This window comes from Neolamprologus brichardi, chromosome 23, assembly GCF_056152115.1.
Source record: "Neolamprologus brichardi isolate AB-2024 chromosome 23, ASM5615211v1, whole genome shotgun sequence".
Lineage (NCBI taxonomy): Eukaryota > Metazoa > Chordata > Actinopteri > Cichliformes > Cichlidae > Neolamprologus > Neolamprologus brichardi.
The window spans coordinates 21,330,378-21,351,912 of record NC_142125.1 but is presented as its reverse complement, the minus strand read 5'-3'; the positions used below and the strand labels follow the sequence as shown (position 1 = coordinate 21,351,912).

Here is a 21,535-nt window from a genome sequence, read left to right as displayed (position 1 = left end):
CTGATGGACAGCTTCTCACCACTTGACACATTTAGACACACACCATCAATAAACATTATGCTCACTTTGCGTAGTTGCATGTCTGTGTGTGTGTGAGCAGGGCAGATGCATACAGATGTCCGAATGCATTTAAGTATGTCCGTGGACACTGTGCGCATGTGCGTCTGCGTGTGACTGAGCACCCGTGGATGATTGACTCTGGTGTTATTCACTGCTCAGCTGTGACCAGCATCCCAACGTCACCAGCCTTTGTGCATCCTTGAGGAGCCGCTCTCTCTCTCTTCATCTGTTATTCTCTCCCTCAGACAGTCATAAAAGGTTAGTCACACAGTCACTAGAATCCATGAAACAAGTCATGCTGCACATTAGATGCAACTTTTTCGTAATGAAACATTGCGCTGTAAAATCAGCTTCCTGTGCAGTTATAGATCATACCCACATTTGTCCCACTACAGTATTTATGCCACCAGGATTCAGAATTCATCATAGTAAAGAAAAAAAAACAACAAGCAGGTAATTTAATTAAACAACAGTATTGTAATGGATATTATTGGATGTAATCACTCTATACTGTATATGAGCACAAGTAATTTAGTCCAGGGGTTTTGAAATAGCTCAGAAAAAGTTTCCAAGGATATTCTCATAACCACGTGGATGTACCTGGTTTCAAATTTGCACATCTTGATAACGTAGAATAAGTCACAAACACAATATGCACAAAAGGCCGTATCTTTGAATTCAGGTGTTTTCAATCCATTTGACAGAGGTGTATAAAAACAAGTACCTAACCATACAGCCTGCCTTTATAAACATCTGTGAGAGAATGGGTCGTCCTACTGAGCTAACTGGAACAGAGTGCAGTGCTGTAATAGGATGTGGGACCAGCTCCCAGTTTGGATTCGGGAGACAGACACCCTCTCTACTTTTACTTTTTCATAACGCTTATAGTTGAATCAGGTGACTGAATCCTCTCTTAGTTACAGTAGAATATGCCTAGGCTGCTGGGCGCTTGCCATGATGCACTGAGTGTTTCTTCTTCACTCAGTCATGTTTATCTCATTTCATCTCTGGCTCTCTTCCACAGAGTGTCTTTGTCCTGTCTTCCTCCCCTTACCCCAACCAGTCGTGTTAGAAAGCTGTCCCTCTCTGAGCCTGGTTCTACTGGAAACCTCTTCCTCTTTAAAGGGAGTTTTTCCTTCCCACTGTTGCCTAGGACTTGCTCAAAGGGGATTGTTTAATTGTTGGGGTTTTCTCTGTACTATTGTAGGGTCTTTACCTTTTAACATAAAGCACTTGGAGACAACTGCTGTTATGATTTGGTGCTAGATCTATAAAACTGAATTGAATCACGCTGAAATTGAATTCATGTCTTGCTCTTTCAGTATTTTTTCTGGCCCCTGGTGTCATCCATATGTATATTTAAAAATATTTATTTTGAAGGTGAGCTGTCTCACCTTCAAAATAAAAATTGCTGTAGTAAGGCACGCATTTTCCACTGAAGGGAAATGTTCTTTGTTTCTGGTTCGAACTTTCACCACACCTCGGGAATTCGTTGGTGATTGTTTGCGGACAACTTACTATTCTTCATATAAAACTATAGGTGATTGCAGCAATCTGCTGGTAACCAAACAAATCACAAGGAGGGTTTTGGTACAGCATCCTCATTGTGAAGGATTTCACCTGTCAACAGCCAGCAACCTCAAGGAACCGCTTAGGAAACGGTCAAGGAATACACATCGCTGACAGAGGGTCGTTGACCAGTCTCTAGACTTTAGTTGACAATAATTCTGATCATGTCCTGAGATCTGTATTCAGTTACAACATCTAGACTGATTTGTCAGCTTACTATATTTTCTTTTTATGCTTTTTACAAGTACAAAGTACAGAAAATATATAGTAATTCACAGGAATTTTAGCAAAAACAACCGCAGTTATGTTGTGGAGATTATTTTTGGCATATGTGGATTCTTCTGCTTTCCAATCCCTTTAATCATCCTGCAACTCCTGAGACGTTTGGCAACCTTTTCTGGGCGTCCCCGCAGGTTTGATACGAGCACTGGCGTATACCCTAGCATGATAATGATGCAGCTGCAGCCTTGCATGAGCAGATTTGTTTGCATTTGGTGTTGCTGCGTACAATTTCTGTGCACATGCATGCAGATGTGCATGTTCTCCACTGACATTTCAGCAAGGAAACATTTTGGAGAGTCGTATTGCGATCATTCTAAAAGTGACTTTACCGGAAGGTCAGAATCTAATCTCATTTTGCTTTTTTTTTTTTTGACTGTGTGCATGGGTGCTTGCCAAAAGCATGCCTCCAAAAGTAGCTACAGTACTTTATCATTCCTCCCATTAACCTACCATTCACCTTTGCAAACAGTACTTATATCTTCAGAAATCCTGTGTGCAAAACACAGCAAAATAAGTTGGAAATCCACTTTGGCACGTAGAAGATAGGGGACTATCTCGCACAGAAAAATGACGAGTGGTTTTAATCTAAAAAGCCTATTTCCTGTATTTATAAAATGTATTCTTAAGTAAAAACGAAGTTGAGACTGAGGGTCTTACCGGACCGAGACATGTCACAGTGTTTCCATCCATCTTCTCACATTGGCTATCGCACGCCAGGCACACGGATCCATTGGCAAATTCACGCTCTTCCCTGATAAATAAGAAAAATGAAAATAGGAATGCATGTATTATAGATTTGAGAGCACAGTGAAATATTGATTAAGAGCATGCCGCAAGTGCACATAAGTACGAGCTGTACATTGAGGCCTTTTTCAACAAAATCAAGTGTGATACAACAACGGGTTTATCTGGGTCATCTCCAAGATGCAGTGCCCTCTGCTGAAGGGGCATGCAGGGCAGCGAGCTACCTAAAACTATTTGACCAGGTTAACGGCTTAGTATGGTCAATATGCTTACAGAGAAAGTCCATGAATAATGAACGTCTTTTTAAATCATAGGCAAACATGAGGAGATGTGTGGAAGGTGGAGGAAGCAGGAGTAGAGATGGTGGGAGGGAAGGAGGAACGGGAAAGATGGTAGGAGAGGCCACGGAGAGGGCATTTAGAGAGGGAGTTTGCTTTTGATAGGACCAGAGTGAAGAGACAGAGGGAGTGTGTGATAAAAGAAAAAGAAAAAAAAGCCAAACACATTTTCTTTTCATCCCGTTATCAAAGAATCACTGCGGTTCCTGCAACGTCTAAAACGCTTCAGTCAGCCGGTTAATGTGTACTTTATGTTGGTTTTGTTTTTTCGCTTCTGAAGGGAAAGAAAGTAAACAATAGAGCTCGATATTGGGTTTATACACTGCAATTACCCTGGCAGGAGCTCCACATAGCCCCAGGCCTTACTGTTAAATCCTTATATGTGTATATTAGTGTGTTTCTGTGCGTGTTTGTGTGTGTGTGTATCTGTGTGTGTGCACTCGCATACTCTCAATCTAAAAATTCCTGTCTTGTTTGTGTCCGAATCAGCGCATTATCTTCACTTTTGAAGTGAAGCGTCTCGGGCGGGCGGAGGCTGGCTGCTGTCAATAACAACTGCTGCCGATCAAAACCACTTTTCACATCAGAGGGATCGATCAGCCGATGCAGAGGACAGGCGCTCTCAGAGGAGGATTCGCCCAGTTACAAACAAACCTCTTTCTCACAGCAGCGGGATAATGAAAGGGACTGTATGTGTGCGCGCGTGCACGCGCATGTTTTTTGTTCATATTTGCATGTGATGCTATTGGGGTGGAATAAAGAGTCCACAGATTCCTCCTTGTGAGCTGTTTTTATAAGATGTGGCACTGAGAATTTTGGATCTCCTGCGGGTATGTGGGTTTTTATGCATTTTCATGTGGGTAATATTAGATGAAAACCTTTTAGACTCGGTAGTTTTAAAAGCAACAAAAAAAACCCGAGAAACATCCTGACACTCTAGTGTTCAGCTCACATTAAAAGGCAATAAAAATAAAGATAAAATCCCAGATTTCCCTTTGCTGAGCCTTTATGTCAGGGTAGTTTTTCTTTAAATGGTCCTATTGATTCTTTATGATCACAGCAGTTTGTCTGACACATCCAAAAAGCAGAGTGTGTAGGCTACAGATGGTCCTTTTATTAATAATGTTTTCAGTGGGAAACTCCCATAGCTCTCTTTGCATTTCTCCCCCAGCTTTTTTCCCTTGTTCCAAAATAAATTAGATTCCTCTCTCTGAGGCACTATGCAGGGGAATCCTTTAGGGGAAAAAAAGGCCCAGGCAGTGGAGAGATATCTCTTTTCTTGGTTGAGGTGGAAGAAAAGATACATGGAGCAGAATGGGTGAGAGACAAAGACCTCTGCAGTCATGCTCTCTGGGGTCATTTCCATTCCTTCAAAGCCGTTCCTCCTGATTGGCCTCCTTCACAGCTGGTAGTGCGCGCCAAGGCCCCACTGGGGGGATGACCTGATGGGGGATTAGTCCTGTTTTGGTGGAATTTAAGCAGGGCTGTGGCCACTGTTCAGAAATCCAAACATCCAAATAGTCACAGCACGGTCAACCCACCAAAGCAACTTTTTTTTTAAAAAATTAAACCCATCCAGCTCTTCCCTCACTCGCTCCCTCCCTCCCTCCTCCCCCGACCCCAGTGGGATTGATTCAGTCCTCCCTGCTCACCCCCAAACTCCTTTGCTCTCCCTTTGTTTTATTCAACAGACGTATAAACTGAAGGGAATTAGTGCCTCTTCTCATTAACAATGGAAACACAGAAGAAGAACGAGCTGAAGAATCTTAAGGTTTAAAATCACCATCCCGAGAACATTTTTAATGAGCTAACATTAAATTCTTGAGAGATATACAGTTCAGTAGCTTCAGAACAAAGTGAAATATTAAGCAAATCTATGCTGCATACAGCAAAAGTGCTGAAAATAAGCAGCGCTATGACAATCTGCTGTCAATATCCAGTCATTAAATTAGTGTACAGACTGTGGAAATAAGACTAAAATGATTTTTTAAAGGTGAAAACTATATATAACTCGCATACCGTAACAGAACAGTATTGGCTGTACCCACTTTTTAAAAAAAATCAATTTAGATATCCCATGATGTGGCTTTTTTATGCAGATGATATGACTTTCTTCATCAATTCAACAGTGTATTTGTATCTACTTCTACAATCTTCAAGACACATGCTATAGAATAAAGAAAATGTACATAGCAAGAATAGTGATATTAAACACAGTGACCCCATGGCAAACTCCAGTCACTGGGGAAGATTCCTTGACCAGTATTCGAATGGTAAAAAGTTTGGTCAGTCGCATGTTGCTGCAGTCGTATTTTGAAATGAAGCAATGGACTCATCTACAAACACTGTGCACTTACTCTCTGAGCTGCAAACTGTGAAAAATGCAACACAAGCCAGAAATTTAAAAAAGTTCACTTTTACAGAAAAAAGTGCCTCAGTGCCACAACTTTCACTTGGAAGGCAAACTGTCTACATTGCGTCGCACTTTATCAAGTTGTACTGCCCTGGGGATAGCAGTTGAAATAGATAGTACGGTAGTTTTCGACCAATTTCACCCAGCAGGAGCCAGAAACTGCCAGGAATCTTTGCCAGCCAGTCAGGGACTACACCTAGCAGCTTTTACGCAATGTATGTATGACAGCACATAAATAATCTCAATGTGTTTATAACAATGGAAAAGGAGACACCCACTTTGGGGCACATTAACAAACAACACATTAACAAAAAGACGAGTTTTTTGCCAAGTTTTGTTTTTTTTTTTTTCACATTTTGTTAAACCTCTCCTGACTTTCTTTGTAGCAGATTTTATGTGCTTTCTGTTGCCAGATGAAAAAACCTTTGAGAGTAGACTATGTAAAAGCAAGTAAACACCAACTCAGCACTCTTTGTTGGTAGGTAGACACTTCTTACACCAGGCCTTTGGGTTATGGATGTTCTGATTCCACAAGTCAGGCCAGTGACTCAAAACAAAAAAGTGGGCCTGTTGAATATTGCTTGCATTTCCTCACTGTGACTGACTGTATTTACAGTATTGGAAACAAGTGTGCTTCAGCCGCTCCCTGCCATGCGCCTTTCCTCGTCTTCTTCAAAGCCTTCGCTATGAGCTGTTTTCCCCGGCAACTTCAAAGCTTCCCTCCCACAAACGGCGCAGGAAAGGACCAGCAACAAGTCAACATGACCGAGGGTTGCTCGCTCTCATACACACTTACACACGCGCTCTCCTCTTCCCCTGAGGAAAACACGAGCCTGACATCACACCGCTTGCAAGAAAAGTCATATTTATCTTGTGGCAGATGCTGCCGGTACAGTCTTATTTTAGATGGATGCTTTCAAGTGTTGCGATTCACAGCATCTCCCCGTTCATTCAAGAACAGCAAGAAAAAGGCTGGAAACTACGTCTACAAAGGAGGGTTTCTCCCCAGGTGAGTTGGCAGTGATTTTTTTGATGTGCCTCTTGGCAACATAGAGGGATGACCTGAATGCAATTATTCACAGCGAACGCAAAACATCAGTGGATTGTGAGGACACTCGGAAACAGCTTGCTTCATTTTCCTGCTCAGTGCAGTAAACACTCATGTCTGACAGTCCAAATGGGTGATTTGAAATGAAATGTACTTCAACAATGGTGTATACTTAAATTGAGTTTGGACAGTGGGTGTAATATGCAGCCGAATGTTCCTCTGACTGTTCGCACTGTAAAATTCCTTATTGGTTCATCTCATTACATTCATGCCAATCAGCAATTAGACTCTCCTCCTCCAGAGCCCTTGAGGATGTTTTGACTTCATTTTCATGCATTAAAACAGTTTAAATTGATTTTATTTCTGCTGCTTGTCACGTATGGCTGTTTACTGAGGAATTAATCCAGCTTCCTGGGACCATAATGATCGGAAATGTGTTTTTTTTTTTAATTCTTTCACAGTTTAAGTCAGATCTACTCAAAGATATTTCCAGACCCACGTACAACATTTGCTCAGAATGTGTCAGAGGAAGGAGAGGACTTTTACTGAATGAATCGACTACTCACCCATCAAAAAGGTTGCAGGACTGAACGCAGGTACGGCCTCGCTTGAAAAATCGGCAGGAGAGGCACTGGTCTGGCCCTGGTCCCCAACAGCCATCGTCCGAACACATTCGGTCACACACCATTCGTTGTTGCACTGTGAGGAGAATGTTCAAATGGTCAAAATTGTATAATTTTCTTTGAAAGACAACAGGGAGGATGTTTGGTGTCAACACATTAAACAAGTGTTGGGGTACGATCACCTGTTAAGTGTGTATGCGGCTAATATCCAGCTTATACCTTTGATGATCCTTGGTCTGGGGTGGGGTGGTCTGGCTATCAGCTATCAATTATATATCAGTAATATATTGTGGTTACGTAACACCTCAAATGTCTGTGTCTCGGGATACGCCACAGTACGATCAAACACAGGCACTATATTTTGTCCTCTTGTACACAAAAATAACTGCAAAATTCTCAAGTTCTACCAAAGTGCTTAACAGTTTTATTAAACATCTCTACACATATCAGTACTAAACAAATTAGGGTCCTGTAGCACAGACCTAGAAACTGGTTGGCAACTGGTTAGCAACCAGTGGACATGAAGGAAAAACATGTATTCCCCAATGATTGTTAAGTAGTTGGTGGCTTTTGCTAGTATTGTTGCAATAAACAGTGAGACTGTGAAAAGTGAAATGCAATTGCAAGAACTGGGTCCTCGGATCACCAATGTTTGGCTTGATAGAAGTGTTGCTCACGTCACTTCCTGTATGGCAACTCTGCCTCCTATTTTGATAGCTGGGACATATGTATACCTGAAGATCATTTGTGTTATTTTTTTAACAACATAAAATTGGTTGTACAGTGCTCTGAACTCGGTTTGTTCCAATAATTGATGCAATTGTCTTCTCAATCTAAAAATTAAGAATGGTGCAAAGGTTACAGACATTAACACACTTTCATCTTTGACCCCTTGGTGGCACAAGATGAAAAAAGTTGGCGAAATGGATCACAAAACTGTCGGAAGTCAGTGTTGATTCTTGAGGAACCCACAGACTTCACTGGCAGAATGTCTTTTCTTTAAGATGTCTATAACATTGCTGCCTGTCCCAAATTATAAGTGTATAAATGTAGCAATGTGTGTATATCTAGGAGATAAGTCAGTGCTTGTAAATGGACTGCATTTATATATTTTTTTCTACAGCTATCGGAAGCTCAAACTGCTGCATGTTTCTGCCCACCTGAGTGAGTAAACATTGGTATTCCCCACATCTCTGCCATTAAAGAACACATCCACTATAATTGTAAGCCCCCCCCCCCCCCCCCCCCCTTTCCTGTTGAACCACAACAATCAATAATGCTCATCACACTCAATTGCTGAGTGACACACATATCCCCGGGAGTGTCGCCTGGTGGGGGCCGAACCCTTTGTCAACAGGAGAACAGTCAATCGTAGACAGTGGGTTGAGCCTAATGAAGAGACCTGTGTAAGGTGCCATCGATCGATCTCTAATACACACAGTGTACTCATTAACTGGCTAATGATATGAACTGCAGCGTGGCAGGACCGTGAAAAACTATGGCGGCTTAGTTATCTCCATCTCAGACACAGAAAGCTTTAGTGGCAACCACCTCTAACAAATCCTCACAAATATTATAAATAAGCTCATTACCCTGGGTATTGTGGAATCATATGAGCAATATGTCCCTTTATTTGCCTGTTGTTCATTCCATCAGGCCTCCACTTCCCATTGCAAGCATTATACTTAACATACCTTTAAGGCATGACAGTTCCCATGAAATTGGGCAAGTCAGTGTGTAATACTGGGGTAGAGGTAATTAGAGTGCTAATGGTACCATGGCTATGGCTGTCGTTTAGTCTCATTCCTACTGTTTTCCCTTTTCTTGTGCCTAGGGTTGCCAACTCCCTGAGAAATAAATAAGGGACACCTCGTGGCCAGGGCCGGGCGACCCAGTTGTCTTCACCCTTCCCAGTGTGGTGAATTTTTTAGCTCTTTTTTTGTGTGTGAAATTATTTTTTTAACCATTTGACTTGAATTTGATTTAAGTAGATGCGTATTCTTTGTGATATCAACACATGGGAAACAAAAATCATTTAGCCATTTATTTTTAGCTCAAAATGACAACATTAACACAATAAAACAGGTCTCTTTCTTAAACAGAAGCCTGTCGTGCTTAACTTTTGAGAATAAAAGTAAATCTTTCTTTAAAAGAACTCTGTCCTGCTTAACTTAAAATTATATAAATTAATAGAAAACAATAGAAAGAAAAATATTCTTGTAACAGTGCACATTTAGTGTACATTATTTCAGCTTTTGCTCCCGTTTGTAAACCCACTTGTTCCCATGATTACGCATCATAACTCATCATCATTATTCATCTATGTATTACTTTTATGTATTACTCATCTATTTGTTGTAATCATCTATCCTTGCAGTTGTTTATTACACAAAATAAATTATATTATCACACTTCTGGGCACATAGCGCTGATATTCACTGCACATGCCCATTTTAACCTTAACCAGAGGGTTTAAAAACAAACAAACCAGTGTTTACATACCATATCTGCTTTTGCCGTGGCCTGGTGGACAAAAATTGGTTAAGGGTTCCCCGAGCTTTCACGCCCCTCATGTTCTTCATGTGCCCACCATTAGAAGCATGCCTATGGAAAAAGTGCGCCGGCACACAGTGCAGTGCGCTTTATAGGTGTTATCGTGCACTTTTCCAGCCAGGTGTTTTCCTTTTCCCATTCTTCCCTGTACTTTTGCAGCCTTTTTTTCTTTCTCTGAGAGGAACAAACATTGCTGGTCTAATGCTGGGCTCACACTGTGCGATTTTTGGCCCATTTTGAGCCGATTTTTGAGTCGTGCGACCAATTTGGTGATCGGCCCGATTTTGGCCTTCATCGTGCATGTGTAGTATACGTGGGGTAACGAGAAGCGATTAACACCTCACGACCAGCTCCCGATCATCAATCGCTCGTGAGGGTGTCACCGCAGCCGCTCACACTGCTCACGCGCAAACACGTAAACGTCGGTGAAAAAGACGGAGCAGCACGGCTGTGCAGCATGTGATCTGGACACAAGCGATGGAGGCACAACTTGTAGAACTTTGGAAAGCTCATCCGAGCCTTTTCAATGTGGCATCACCAAATTATCGCGACCACAACAACCGTGAAAATAGTTGGATTTACATTGCTGCTCAATCACAGCTGATCATGTTTTTCATTTGCAATTTAGCAAAGTTGATGGCGGTGTGTGTCTGTGTGAGTGAAAGACAGAGAGGGAGAGCGAGCGACAGATTTTCTGTTATAACCTTCATTTTATGGAGGCACAGTGTGAGCACTCAGGTCGCATCAGAGCATCGGGCGGTATAGTGTGAGACCCTGCATCGTGACCTACGAACTTATAACCCATGCGAGCCAATCGTGCAGTTTGAAAATCGCACAGTGTTTGCCCAGCTTCAGGTGTACTGTCGTCTGAGACTTGCACCGCAGTGTCGGCGTTTGTTTCCCTGTTGGCCATGCTTTTTGTTGTGGTCATCTGTTGTCTTCCGGTATTTTCTCCGCAAGCGACCTTTCCTCAACCAATGAGATGAGCGGTAATCTGAATTGTCATACTCGAATTGTCATAAGCGTGCTGTCAGCTCATTCACAAAGCAGGAGCGGGGCTGGGAATTATGTTTTCAAACAAAGCGTTAATTACATTAAAACTTATTGACTACTTTTGATTCTCACTGTATTACGGGACGAAGTGCGTCCCTTTTAAGCTCAATACAGGACGTGTACTTTTGTTTCTAAATACGGGACGATTCTGTTTTTTAAGGGACGGTTGGCAACCCTACTTGTGCCTCTGGCTGCTGTTTTTTTTCTCTCTATTTTAGTATATTGTGTGGCTGTGGTTAAATCATCCACTTTTTCAGTCACTCCTTCATCCATACATCTATCCTCTGCCTTTTGTCTGGGACTGGCTGAAACCCACACTGAGAGTCAATCATTTTAAACTTCTAAAAGACACTCTAAACGTATCCTGTCTACATTATTGCAGGTAACTTTCACATGAACTACTCCAAAAAGCAGATGCTAGCAGCTAACAAAAATTAGCCAGCTAGCACATCACCTTTACCCAATCGGCTTTCATTGCGATTTAAATTTTGCATGGCCTTGTCCTCACATAGGACCGGTGCTCAGAAATTATTCCAGCAATTCATCCATCCAATCATCCTTTTAACTGACCCCTTTGTTATGAAATGCGTGTGTACCAGATGTGGTCATTGCTAACACTGAACACTGACCCAGCCAAGTTTGTCCCTTGTGTTGTTCGGCCTCTTCAGTAGCTCTTTGCTTCCACGTGACTCGGGTCCTTTATCTCATTTGCCACCTCCACCCTGTCTCCTGCAGCCACATTTTCCTTTGCCACTCTCGGCTTCGTGTCATTTTCCCCGTCACCTTTCTCCTGTTTTTGCCAACCTGCCATGCGCTCTGTCCACCTCACCTGGAACCTTCCCTAGTTTTCCTGGCAGCCACAGCCTGCCTGTCAGACTCTCTTAAACTTGAACACCAGCCAAACCCAAATTAGCAATAGTCAAAATGCAATAAAACTACAGTTTCTGAGTGGTGCTGCTCGCACCCCTCCTGAAACACTCAGTACAATTACATGGAAGAAAAAACAAGAGAGCAGGAGTTCTTGAAAGGTTTAAAAAGTATTCAGAACCCTACTTTGGCATCAAAATTTGAACCATTTTGGATTAATTATGCAGCTAAGACACTGCGTAATGATGCAATATTGCTTAAACTCTGATTCCTCCCTCAGAAGGTGCAGAGGTCTGCAAAAGCTAAAAACTTTAATAGTCTTAACACCACATCTACTCACTGCACTCCTTTGGATCTTGGTTGTTACGGACGAGGACTTTTTGGCTCGGGGTCCTGAATAGCGACGTCCAGTTGATGGTGTTATAGAAGCAGAGGCGGCTGTTGTTGAAGATGTAGACGTTCCCAGCGCTGATCTCACTCAACGACTGGAACTGGAGGGAGGAGATCCAACGCTGCTTCAAGATCAAAAGAGAAATACCACTTCCACTGAAAGAGAAGAGAGAATAGAAAAGGAAATGAGTCATGGCAAAGGGAGAAGGGGTAGAGGGGATGAGTAGGGAGAAGAAAGGAAATCAGAGAGAAATAACAAATTTAAAAGAAATAGTTGGAAGCACACAAGAAGATTTGGAAAGCAATTTTAACAAGATGGAAGAAGAGAAAGGAGGATGAAGGAGTAATTGAGGGTTTAGGAGGGGGAGGGGAAGGAAAGGAAAAGACAAGGTTAGAGGGTGGGATGAAAATATATGATGGAGAGGAACAGTAATGAGGGGAGAAAGGGAAAATGGATTAAGAGTTAAGCTAAGAGTCAGACAAAAGAAGAACAAGAAGTCACGTAAAGCTAGAGAAAAAAAAACTCCTATTAAAAATGTAATGTTAGAAAAAAAAGAAATACCAGACATAAAGAAACTTTTGCAGATGCAGAAGGTTTCTCCAGCTCGGACTTGTACTCGAGCACTGCTGAGCTACATGTACATCACGGGCATTTACAAAACCCGACTGGACCTCTTTTGACTCTGCAGACCTATCTATCTCGAATCTGTCACTTGCAAGCAAACACAGAACCTGTTATCAAAACAGGGCAAATCAAAGCTGTGTGACAGCAGCGCTTCAAAGAGCTTCTGTGAGCAAAAACCTGCCGGTGGCTCACCAGCTCCAACGGCGAGATTATTGGTTATTTCTGCAGAATTGTGACATCATTTTGCAGCCTACGAGGTCTCTCCTTGACAAGGGCAGCTGATAACACTGGTCAACAATTTTTGAAAAGTTGCATGCATGAAACATCATATTAGATGCCATAGCAACTCAATTCAAGGTGTATCAAGGTGTGATGTTGTCACATACAGACGTTTCATCAATTATTCAGAATATTCTGACATGCAAATATGTTGATATCGTCCAGGAGTCATATCATTTTAAGCATCCGTTTCATTTTCAGCGATCAGAAAGGAAAGAAAAGTTTGACTACATTTATTTCACAAGCATTTTGTCTATAGACAAGTGTAATATGAACAATCCCTCTGAGTTAAGTGAGTATAATGGGTTTATTTTAATTTATTTAAATGTATGCTGTATAGCTTTGTGGAATTTATTATTACTCCTCAGTAATGAATGAGCAGAAAGCGGTGATATTGGAGTGTTTCCTCTTTACTGATCTCGCTCAGACGCACGCATTTGCAAACCTGCAACATCCATCCATAGTTTTGTTACGTGGGCAAACAGGATATTATAGACATCCTTGTTCTGTCTTAGACATTTTCCAGATGAGATTTAAACATGGGTCTTAAAAGGTGTCTTCCCACCTGGGCTTTGCTGGAAAACCTCTAAGAGCTTTTGTCCAGGAGGCATCATGATTGGAAGCCCAAACCCAATACAGTTGGCTCCTTTCAATGCAAAAGAGGAGTGGCCCTACTCCCAGCTCCCTGTGGATGTCTGGGCTCCTCACCCTATTTCTAAGGTACAGCCAACCACCTTACAAAGGAAACTAATTCCAGCATTTAACAGATGTATTCTTTTAGTGACTACCCCAGACCAGATGTGAGGGTTGGATATATATTGGCTGGTGATTTGGAAACTGTCTCTCTTCGCCACAATAGTCCAGTACAATACCCACGTTACTGCTGACATCACAACAATCCAACTTTTTACAATCCACCTGCTCCTCTGTTGTGAACAATACTCAGATATAGTTAAATGCCTTTTGGGGGGGGGGGGGCTGCCGTAGTTTACTCACAGGGAAGCCTTCCAATGGTTACCGGCAGAGGGAAAGTGTAAGTGCACCCAAATGATTTATCCTGCAATGGTCCAATTTTGGCAGAGTGGTATCGCGTCACGTCATAGCAAGAAGGTCCTGCCTTCAAATTCAGGTTGACTGGCAATTTTACACTGGCTGTAGGTTTAACTGTGAACAGGACTGGCTATCTGTCTTAATGTGTTAGGCCTGTAACAGCCTGGCAATCTGGTGAATCTAGACTCTCGGCCCTGAAATGGATAAGTGGAAGAAAATCCATGGATGGACAGAAGAAAGTTAGTGTGGGCATGCCTGCAAACATACCTGTAAAGAGCTCTGCCTCCAATGGTAGCCAGGCTGGAAAAAACACTAAGATCTGTCATGTTTTCAGGCCAGGATTGGATGTTGAGGTAACCTAAAGAAGACATGTCAGGCAAAGTGGTTGAACATGTGCTAATTAGTCTGTGGCGGTATTTGATGAAGGAGCACAAAAATAATGAGCAACGGATAAAAACCCTTCTGTTGCCTACATCCAAAGTTTCAGATCACGGAGCTGCTCTGAAGTTCAAGCAAGAAACCCTTTTCTTTGTAGGAAATGCGCTTGCAGAAGACAATATTTAATATTTAATATTGCTAATTAAAAGAATGGATTTAATATTCTGCACAATTTGTCTGGTTGCCTTTAATGACAGATTATATCAAATCAGCATCTGTGGAAATGACTTTAAAAGGGATAGGAGCAGGAAATGGCTGGGATAGAATGGCCATTGCTCTTTCTTATTGCTTAGGTTTTCATTATGAAAATGCAGTTTCACTCCATTAGCTGTTTGGCTCAACTGCAAGTCGCGGTTTAATATGACAAAAGGGTTTGTATACGAGGTATTGCTCATCCCTTAAGGCCTCTAATAGCTAATGAATAAGTACACACACAAGGATGCACACAGCAGCAGCAGCACACAGTGAAAAAACGTATAACTATGGAGATATTGCACACACACAATAACATTATATGCACCAGAGCTCCTTTTTGAGCTTACTGGCAAAAATCTGCTTTCCTCTTAAAGCTTTCTTTCACTACTTTAGAGGCCAAATAATTCACACGACCGCATGCACAAACACACCCTGTAATTCTTTTTGTATTCAGTGTTTCCAAGTGAGGCCGTCTTACCTGTGATCTCTTTCACGGTGCGGAACACGTTGAGGCGCTCAGGGTCCAAAGGCCCAATACCGTGATACATATCCCTGAAGAGAAGTATAAAGCATAATAAGTCTATGTTGCTAAAGCAAGGCTTTATAGATCAAAGTTTCATTAAGGTTTTTAAGCCACCTAAAGCCGATAGCCAAATTATGATTTATAATCATTCTGTCCTCAGGATGCTGTTAAGAGTAGCTGACAAAATAACAACGCTCCCTCACCTTCACTGTTCTCTTTTTTTCTCCATGTGCAGTGGTTTTGTGTGTAACGTTTTCATCCATGTAGTGAACCCTGTGTTGTCCTTCAGTAAAACTGCACATATTGCTGCTCCTACATAGTACCCCAACAGTGGGTTTATTAACTATGCATAACTAGAATGTGGTCACTTGTAGGGATCGACTTGAAGGCAAAAGATCAGTATGTCTGTAAAGAGTCTCGGTCACTCAGTGTGATGAGCTAAAGTTCAAGTTTAAGTGGCTTTTATGGTCATTTCAACCATGTACAGTGGCACAGTACAGAGTGAAATGAGACAGCGTTCCTCCGAGACCCTGGTGCTACATATGACATATAACGGACAAACACAGGCCTACGCAAAGTGCAATATATAAAAATAGCAAAAATGAACAAGACAAGACAGTGCAACAATAGACAGAACAGGACAATACAGTGCAATGGAGATGTGTGTGTGTCTGCGTGTGTGTATATGAGTGTAGGATAAAGTGCTTGAGTCCAAGACAACTGGACTTCTTTTAGGCTCTTGAAGACATTTCAACACTTGTCCATTCTTTTTCAGCTCCAAGTAGAATAGCTAATAACGCTTAATGCGTGAAGTAAAATGTCTTCAAGAATCCCTAGTTGCCTTCAGCTCAAGCGCTTTAAAGCATCTATATGACTCGTCAGTAGACCAAACTGTGTACTAGTCACCATCTTCACAGCACCCAATTTAAGAACCCAATGGGTATTGGGGCCGGCTGTGGTTCAGAAGGTGGAGCAGGTCATCTGCTAAAAACCTTGACTTCTCCAACCTGTATGTCAGAGCAAGACACTGAATCCCCAATACATTGAAAGGAGTATGAGCAAGTGAATGCTAGGTCAAAAGTGCGTAGGCATGGAAACAAAGCACTTGCATGAACTTGTGTGGCTGAGTGAATGACGCTTATTGAAAGTGCTCTGAGTGGAAAAGCACTATATAAGTACGTCCAACCCATTCCATCACCAAGGTCATCAATGGGGACAATGGGGATGCCAGAAGACATCTGGATCCAAACGTCTTGTTCTGTATGGCAGTTACTTTTTTGCCAAAGCAGATGAATTTCCCAGAAAAGAAAAACTGATTATCAAACCTCAGTAATTCAAAGAATGTACAGTTTGACCCCTTCTAGTTTAAAAAGAAATCCTAGAAAAAAAACCACATAGACAGATAATATTTGTTTGTGCATGTTAATCTAGAAGTTCTGAAATTTTATGACACATAAAAAAGTAAAAAGAAATCTTGAACTTTTTTTGTGTGCTCCATCAAATATGCTTAACAAAAACTTGTGTAAAATCATTGAGTGTGAGTGGCACTCACCCTTTAATGCCAGTAATGAGAAAGATGAGGTTGCCATTGATTTTGGTGCAGTTGACAAATTTATCAATATTGCTGGCGTCCACTGTTTGAGCTGACTGCAGGCTTCCTGTTCCTATACCGTCACACACTGAAACAACAAACACCGAAACACACAATTAGTTAAAAATGTTACTTAAATTACCATTTTAGCTGCTTTAGCAATGAAGAATTTACCTACTTTAATGCATATCTGAAGTCCCTGTATATTGCAAAGGCCTAATTTTGAGAAATTACCACTGGCCATTTGTCACTGTAATGTTTCATACTCTTTTATGAAAATATGGTCGTGCTTTTGGGTGTGCATGAAAGGCCATGGCCCCTCTCCATGCATTGGAATTCTTTTGATGAAAGCATGGGCCAATCCACAGCCAATTCCTCCCTATAATGAATTCATTACATCTGCATTAATTAGACTTGCGGTCTAGTGTGAGCCAAGTATTTCTGACAGAGGCGGAGGGGATGATGAATAAGGCTGGCATTAAGTGGTGTAACCAGTTTTTGATAGTGATTTATACCAGCCAACGCGATATCTGAAATGTTAATTTGTTATCATTTCCCACAGTTCTTTGGGCTATCCCTCATTAACCCCTCCCTGCTATGTGACGATCTAATCAAGGGATTAACCAATCAATGGATGCCACAGCCCATACATGGAACCTGAAGAAAAACACTGTTGCCTTGCCTCCGTAAGAGAGAGGTCAGATCAGTTACCTTTGTGAGAACAATGTGATGACGGGGCTAATCCTCTGTATTGAACTGAAGTAATGCTGTTTAATTTCACATTAGCCATTTTAGGCATTTAGCGGACGGTCTTCCAGCAAAATGACTTGTAATTACTGAGCAGGTAGGAGCAGTTTCTCATTATGAGACTATTTTGTGTTAATTACCATGTCGACTGTTGTGGGGATCAAACACGTGACCTTCATTTATGCCATATTTAACTTCCAACAGGATGTAATGAGTATGCACTGGATACGCATTGCAGTGATAAGGGAAAATGAGTGTCATGTAGCCAAAGCCCCTTTAATGAAATGCGCAGAGATTAATTTTGCGTTAGGACCTAACTATTAATGTTTGAAATCAACAATATGGAAGGTTTAGAAAAGACTTCATTAATAAAATGAGATAAAGTTTACTGCATTGCTGAGAATGTTACAGATGTGAGCGCTGCACGGCGTGGCTCATACAGGAAAGAAGATGTTGATTTTGGAAGGGTCGCTGGAATCAATATCTGAGCTGTAAGTACATTCACGGTAACATAAAAAAAGCTAAGCTGCCTCCCGTGAAAATAAATTACATTTCTTATATAAAGCTTTTTAAGTGATTCCTCTGGGCTCGTGTTGATTTGGTATCATCACTGTTAGCATAAAGCTATTAGATTAAAATGTTTTAACTGCATAAGCTCTTGTACATACAGTAAATGCAGTGCAGTGAGCCTGGTAGCTGTAGAAGCAGGGGGAAAAAATGAGAATCAAACTGGATTATCACTTCACTTTGTTTGATTTGCACATTATACCCGTACATTATTGTTATGCTATCATAATAAATCGATAAAAATCTGCCAATTTTCATGGTTTATCCATTCAACAGCACACATTTGACAGCCTAAACCAAAACTACCCAGGCCAACGGGCAATAAAACACCCCAGGGTGACTTATGAGTTACTCCAAGTGTCAATTAATATGAAACCATGAGAAACCATGAGACAGAAATATATCTTGGCCACACTTTTCAAACATCCATCTTAGGTCTCTCACACAGGCTTAGAGACCAGTCGGTGCATTCCTTGATGGCTTGGTGTGTGGTTGTTGGAGGGTGCGAAACCAAAGTCCTCCTTGGGATTACCTTTGTTGAAAGCAGATTGCTGCAGTTGACCATAGTTTGCATGGAAGTTGCAGCATTATATATAAAAACTGTCCAACTGCTGTCCAAGCATGAGCAAAACCAGATCCCCACAAGTAAATGGAAACCCTCTGAGGTCACAGTAAAAGTTGTGTTTCCCTGCTGCCATCAACACATTACTAAAGCCACAACTTTTACTTTGAAGACAAATGTTCTCATTTTCTGGTTTGGATCAGTTTTCATAGTTTCACTGCTGCTGAGAGAGTAGTTGGTGAGTGTTTGCAGACAAGTTTGCATCCTCCATTGAAACTATGAGCAATTGCAGCATTTTGCTAGTGGTTTTCAGTGTGGTTCACTGACTGGTCTCTATGGCTTCATGATTGGGACATTAGCAATCAGTTTCATAGCAACTGCCAATCTCAAGCAACTACTTGATTGGGGAATTTTTCCCTTGGGATAGAAATATGGTTATTATTTTTTTTACTTTTGGCGACTGATTGGGGGAACAGTTGACAAATCAGAGACCTGAACCTATTACAGAATAACCTTTTGAGCAATTAACTGTGGTCACTGTGCACAACAAAAGCTGAAAAATCTTGCATTACAGTGCATAGAGAATTTATGACGAACAGGTGCTTTAGCTTCTGTTTTGACTGAAAATGACTGTGTAGGTCAGATCTTGCTCTATCATTATTTACTGTATGGTCCCTCTTGTGTTTCTGCATACAAGAAATTAAAGATGGACAATTCTTGCTGAAATCACCTGGTTTATCCACAGATTTGTATATGCTTTATACCTATAACTTTAGCATTGCAGCTTTTGCTATCTTGTTTTTTAGAACCAGAGGGTGGTTTGCTAAGCTATAAGCTAATGTTAGCACTTTTGTCTCCAAAAGGGAATTGTTTCGTAACTTTCCTGTTTATGTGTTTCCTTTAGGTTTAAGTTTCATTTTGTTTAATTAGTAACTTCCCTGCTAGGTGTATGCTAGGCTTCTACTTCAGTAGTTTGACTCACAGAACTGGTCCACCATGTTTAACAGGCATGAAACACTTTAATATGACATTCAGCACAAGTTGACTAAAGGAACTATATATTTCACACTTTATTTTCAGAAATCGCTGCTTGAGTTTACCTTTTGGACAGATGTCTGTGCAAGGGATGCACATTTTAATCCGGTTCTCCTCCACTTCCATCTTGTTGCTGGGACATGCTCTCACACAGGAGCTGTGGTCCACGACAAAGTTATCTGATAGAAAAAGCAGCAAAAATCTGAATTACAGGACTTCACCAGTCTTTTAGCATACAGTGTACAACCCCAACAGTAAATTTGAAATATAATACTATAAAAATCAGAGCACATTCCTGGAAGGACCCCTCTAATTGTATGAAACTGATTGTATTTTAATCACATTTGTGTAATGATCAAAACTAATGGTCTATATCAGTGAGAAACAGTAATGAATTAGCTAAGTACTTGGTTGCAGAAACAGGAAAGCCAGACTGTGGTATGATCATCTGATGATCAGTAGAAGTCGAACATGCAGTCTCTTCATGTCACTCAAATTTTAATGCACGTTCGCTGCAATATTGCACTACCGTAACTGCACATCCATGACAGAACGAGCTAAGATTAGCTTTTTCAGCTGCCAGAAGCTGAAGCAGATGGCATAGCAACTAGCTGATTGAGATACACACTTTATTTATGTTTGATTTATGTTTGAGTAATCTATCTTGACTTGAAATAATTGCCTGGGGTCCCATTTCAGGATTGACAGGGGATAAATGACTCATCAACAGACGCCAGCACACATTCTAAAAAACAAAAAACAAAGACTTATTTACGAGCGTTATTATCAGCATCTATGTTATTGCGGCGTAGCGTTGTGTAATGGCACACACACTAGATCATTTTGCAGCTGCTTGGATGTGCACTGCATTCGCTGAGAATTAGGTGCAGACTTACGTGGACATTTCTTGACACAGAAGGCTCCATAGGTGTACTTCGCCCTGGGGTTGTGCTCTAACTGGAAGGACGTCGGGTTGTACACAAAGGGCTGAGGGCACTGGGTCACGCAGGCCCCGCTGTCATTGAAATTGGTGCAAGCCTGCAGAGGGAATACAACCGCAGTGAGCTAGGTTGAAGGCAAATGGGGAGGGCTGTGATTTTCCTGCATAAGTCACCATGAGCGAAAGAGTATTACAGCAGCATTTCATTTTTACGTGGGATTGCGACATGCGAATCATGCGGCTCTCCTTTGTCTCTTTGAACGCCAAATGGGAGAAAAATTGGAGCCATTGATCCACAGCCATGATGTAAATGGTGAAATGTTTTCCCATAAACCTCTTAAGTGATTTGTCGTCTGTGGCCACAGGCGGAAACAGCAGTAATTGAATTGGATGAGCCTTTCTGTGAATTACAACTACAATATCATCCCTGTCAGCATGTGCGGGGAAGTCATGCACCAGTTTGAGGAAAAAGGTAGAACTTGAGGTGATAAAAGGGATATTAATTATGACACAGAATCCCCAATTTGTCCTTTAAAGAGCGCCGCTGTGGAAGATGTTTACAGCACCATAAAATGACAAAAATTAATCAGCAGGTAAACAAAGTGGATCATTTTCGGGCGGGGAGGATGGCAAACAGATGTTGGACAAAAGATGTGGAATGGGAAGAAGGATGAGTGTAGATAGGATGATTTTCTTTCTTTTTTTTGGTCACTGTACGTGTGTGTTGAAGGCAGAAATAAAAGAAGTAAAGAGAGTTAAAGAGTGAGGAAGTGTGTGTGTGTGTGTGTGTGTGTGACGTACAAAGCAGTCTGTGTCCTTGGGGCCGGAGCAGCCGCCGGCGCATTCGCGATGGCAGCAGTCGCTGACGTAAGGCCCGAAGCATCGACCGTCACACTGCTCTGCACACACCGTTTTTGTCACTGCACGGGAAGTGGAAAGTCTGAATTTTAAAGGTCTGGCACATACACACAGACACGCACACACATCTACATACATTCACACTCACAAAGAGAGACAATACCACCACGCTCAACCTTCCTCTC

At 41.6% G+C, this 21,535-nt stretch overlaps 1 protein-coding gene across 3 annotated transcripts in view; it reads right to left on the bottom strand.

Moving 5' to 3' along the window:
* The window catches only part of LOC102787686 (receptor tyrosine-protein kinase erbB-4-like), a 365,449-nt gene that overhangs the window by 88,133 nt on the left and 255,781 nt on the right, over window positions 1–21,535 (bottom strand). For all 3 annotated transcript variants that reach the window (XM_087836449.1, XM_087836451.1, XM_087836450.1), the window contains exons 6-14: window positions 21,294–21,412; window positions 20,449–20,590; window positions 19,618–19,731; window positions 16,603–16,729; window positions 15,006–15,079; window positions 14,162–14,252; window positions 11,891–12,096; window positions 7,021–7,153; window positions 2,569–2,662 (exon numbers count right to left, since the gene is read on the bottom strand). In XM_087836449.1, the coding sequence (XP_087692575.1) occupies window positions 2,569–2,662; window positions 7,021–7,153; window positions 11,891–12,096; window positions 14,162–14,252; window positions 15,006–15,079; window positions 16,603–16,729; window positions 19,618–19,731; window positions 20,449–20,590; window positions 21,294–21,412 (1,100 nt within the window). The remainder of the gene's footprint in view (window positions 1–2,568; window positions 2,663–7,020; window positions 7,154–11,890; window positions 12,097–14,161; window positions 14,253–15,005; window positions 15,080–16,602; window positions 16,730–19,617; window positions 19,732–20,448; window positions 20,591–21,293; window positions 21,413–21,535) is intronic.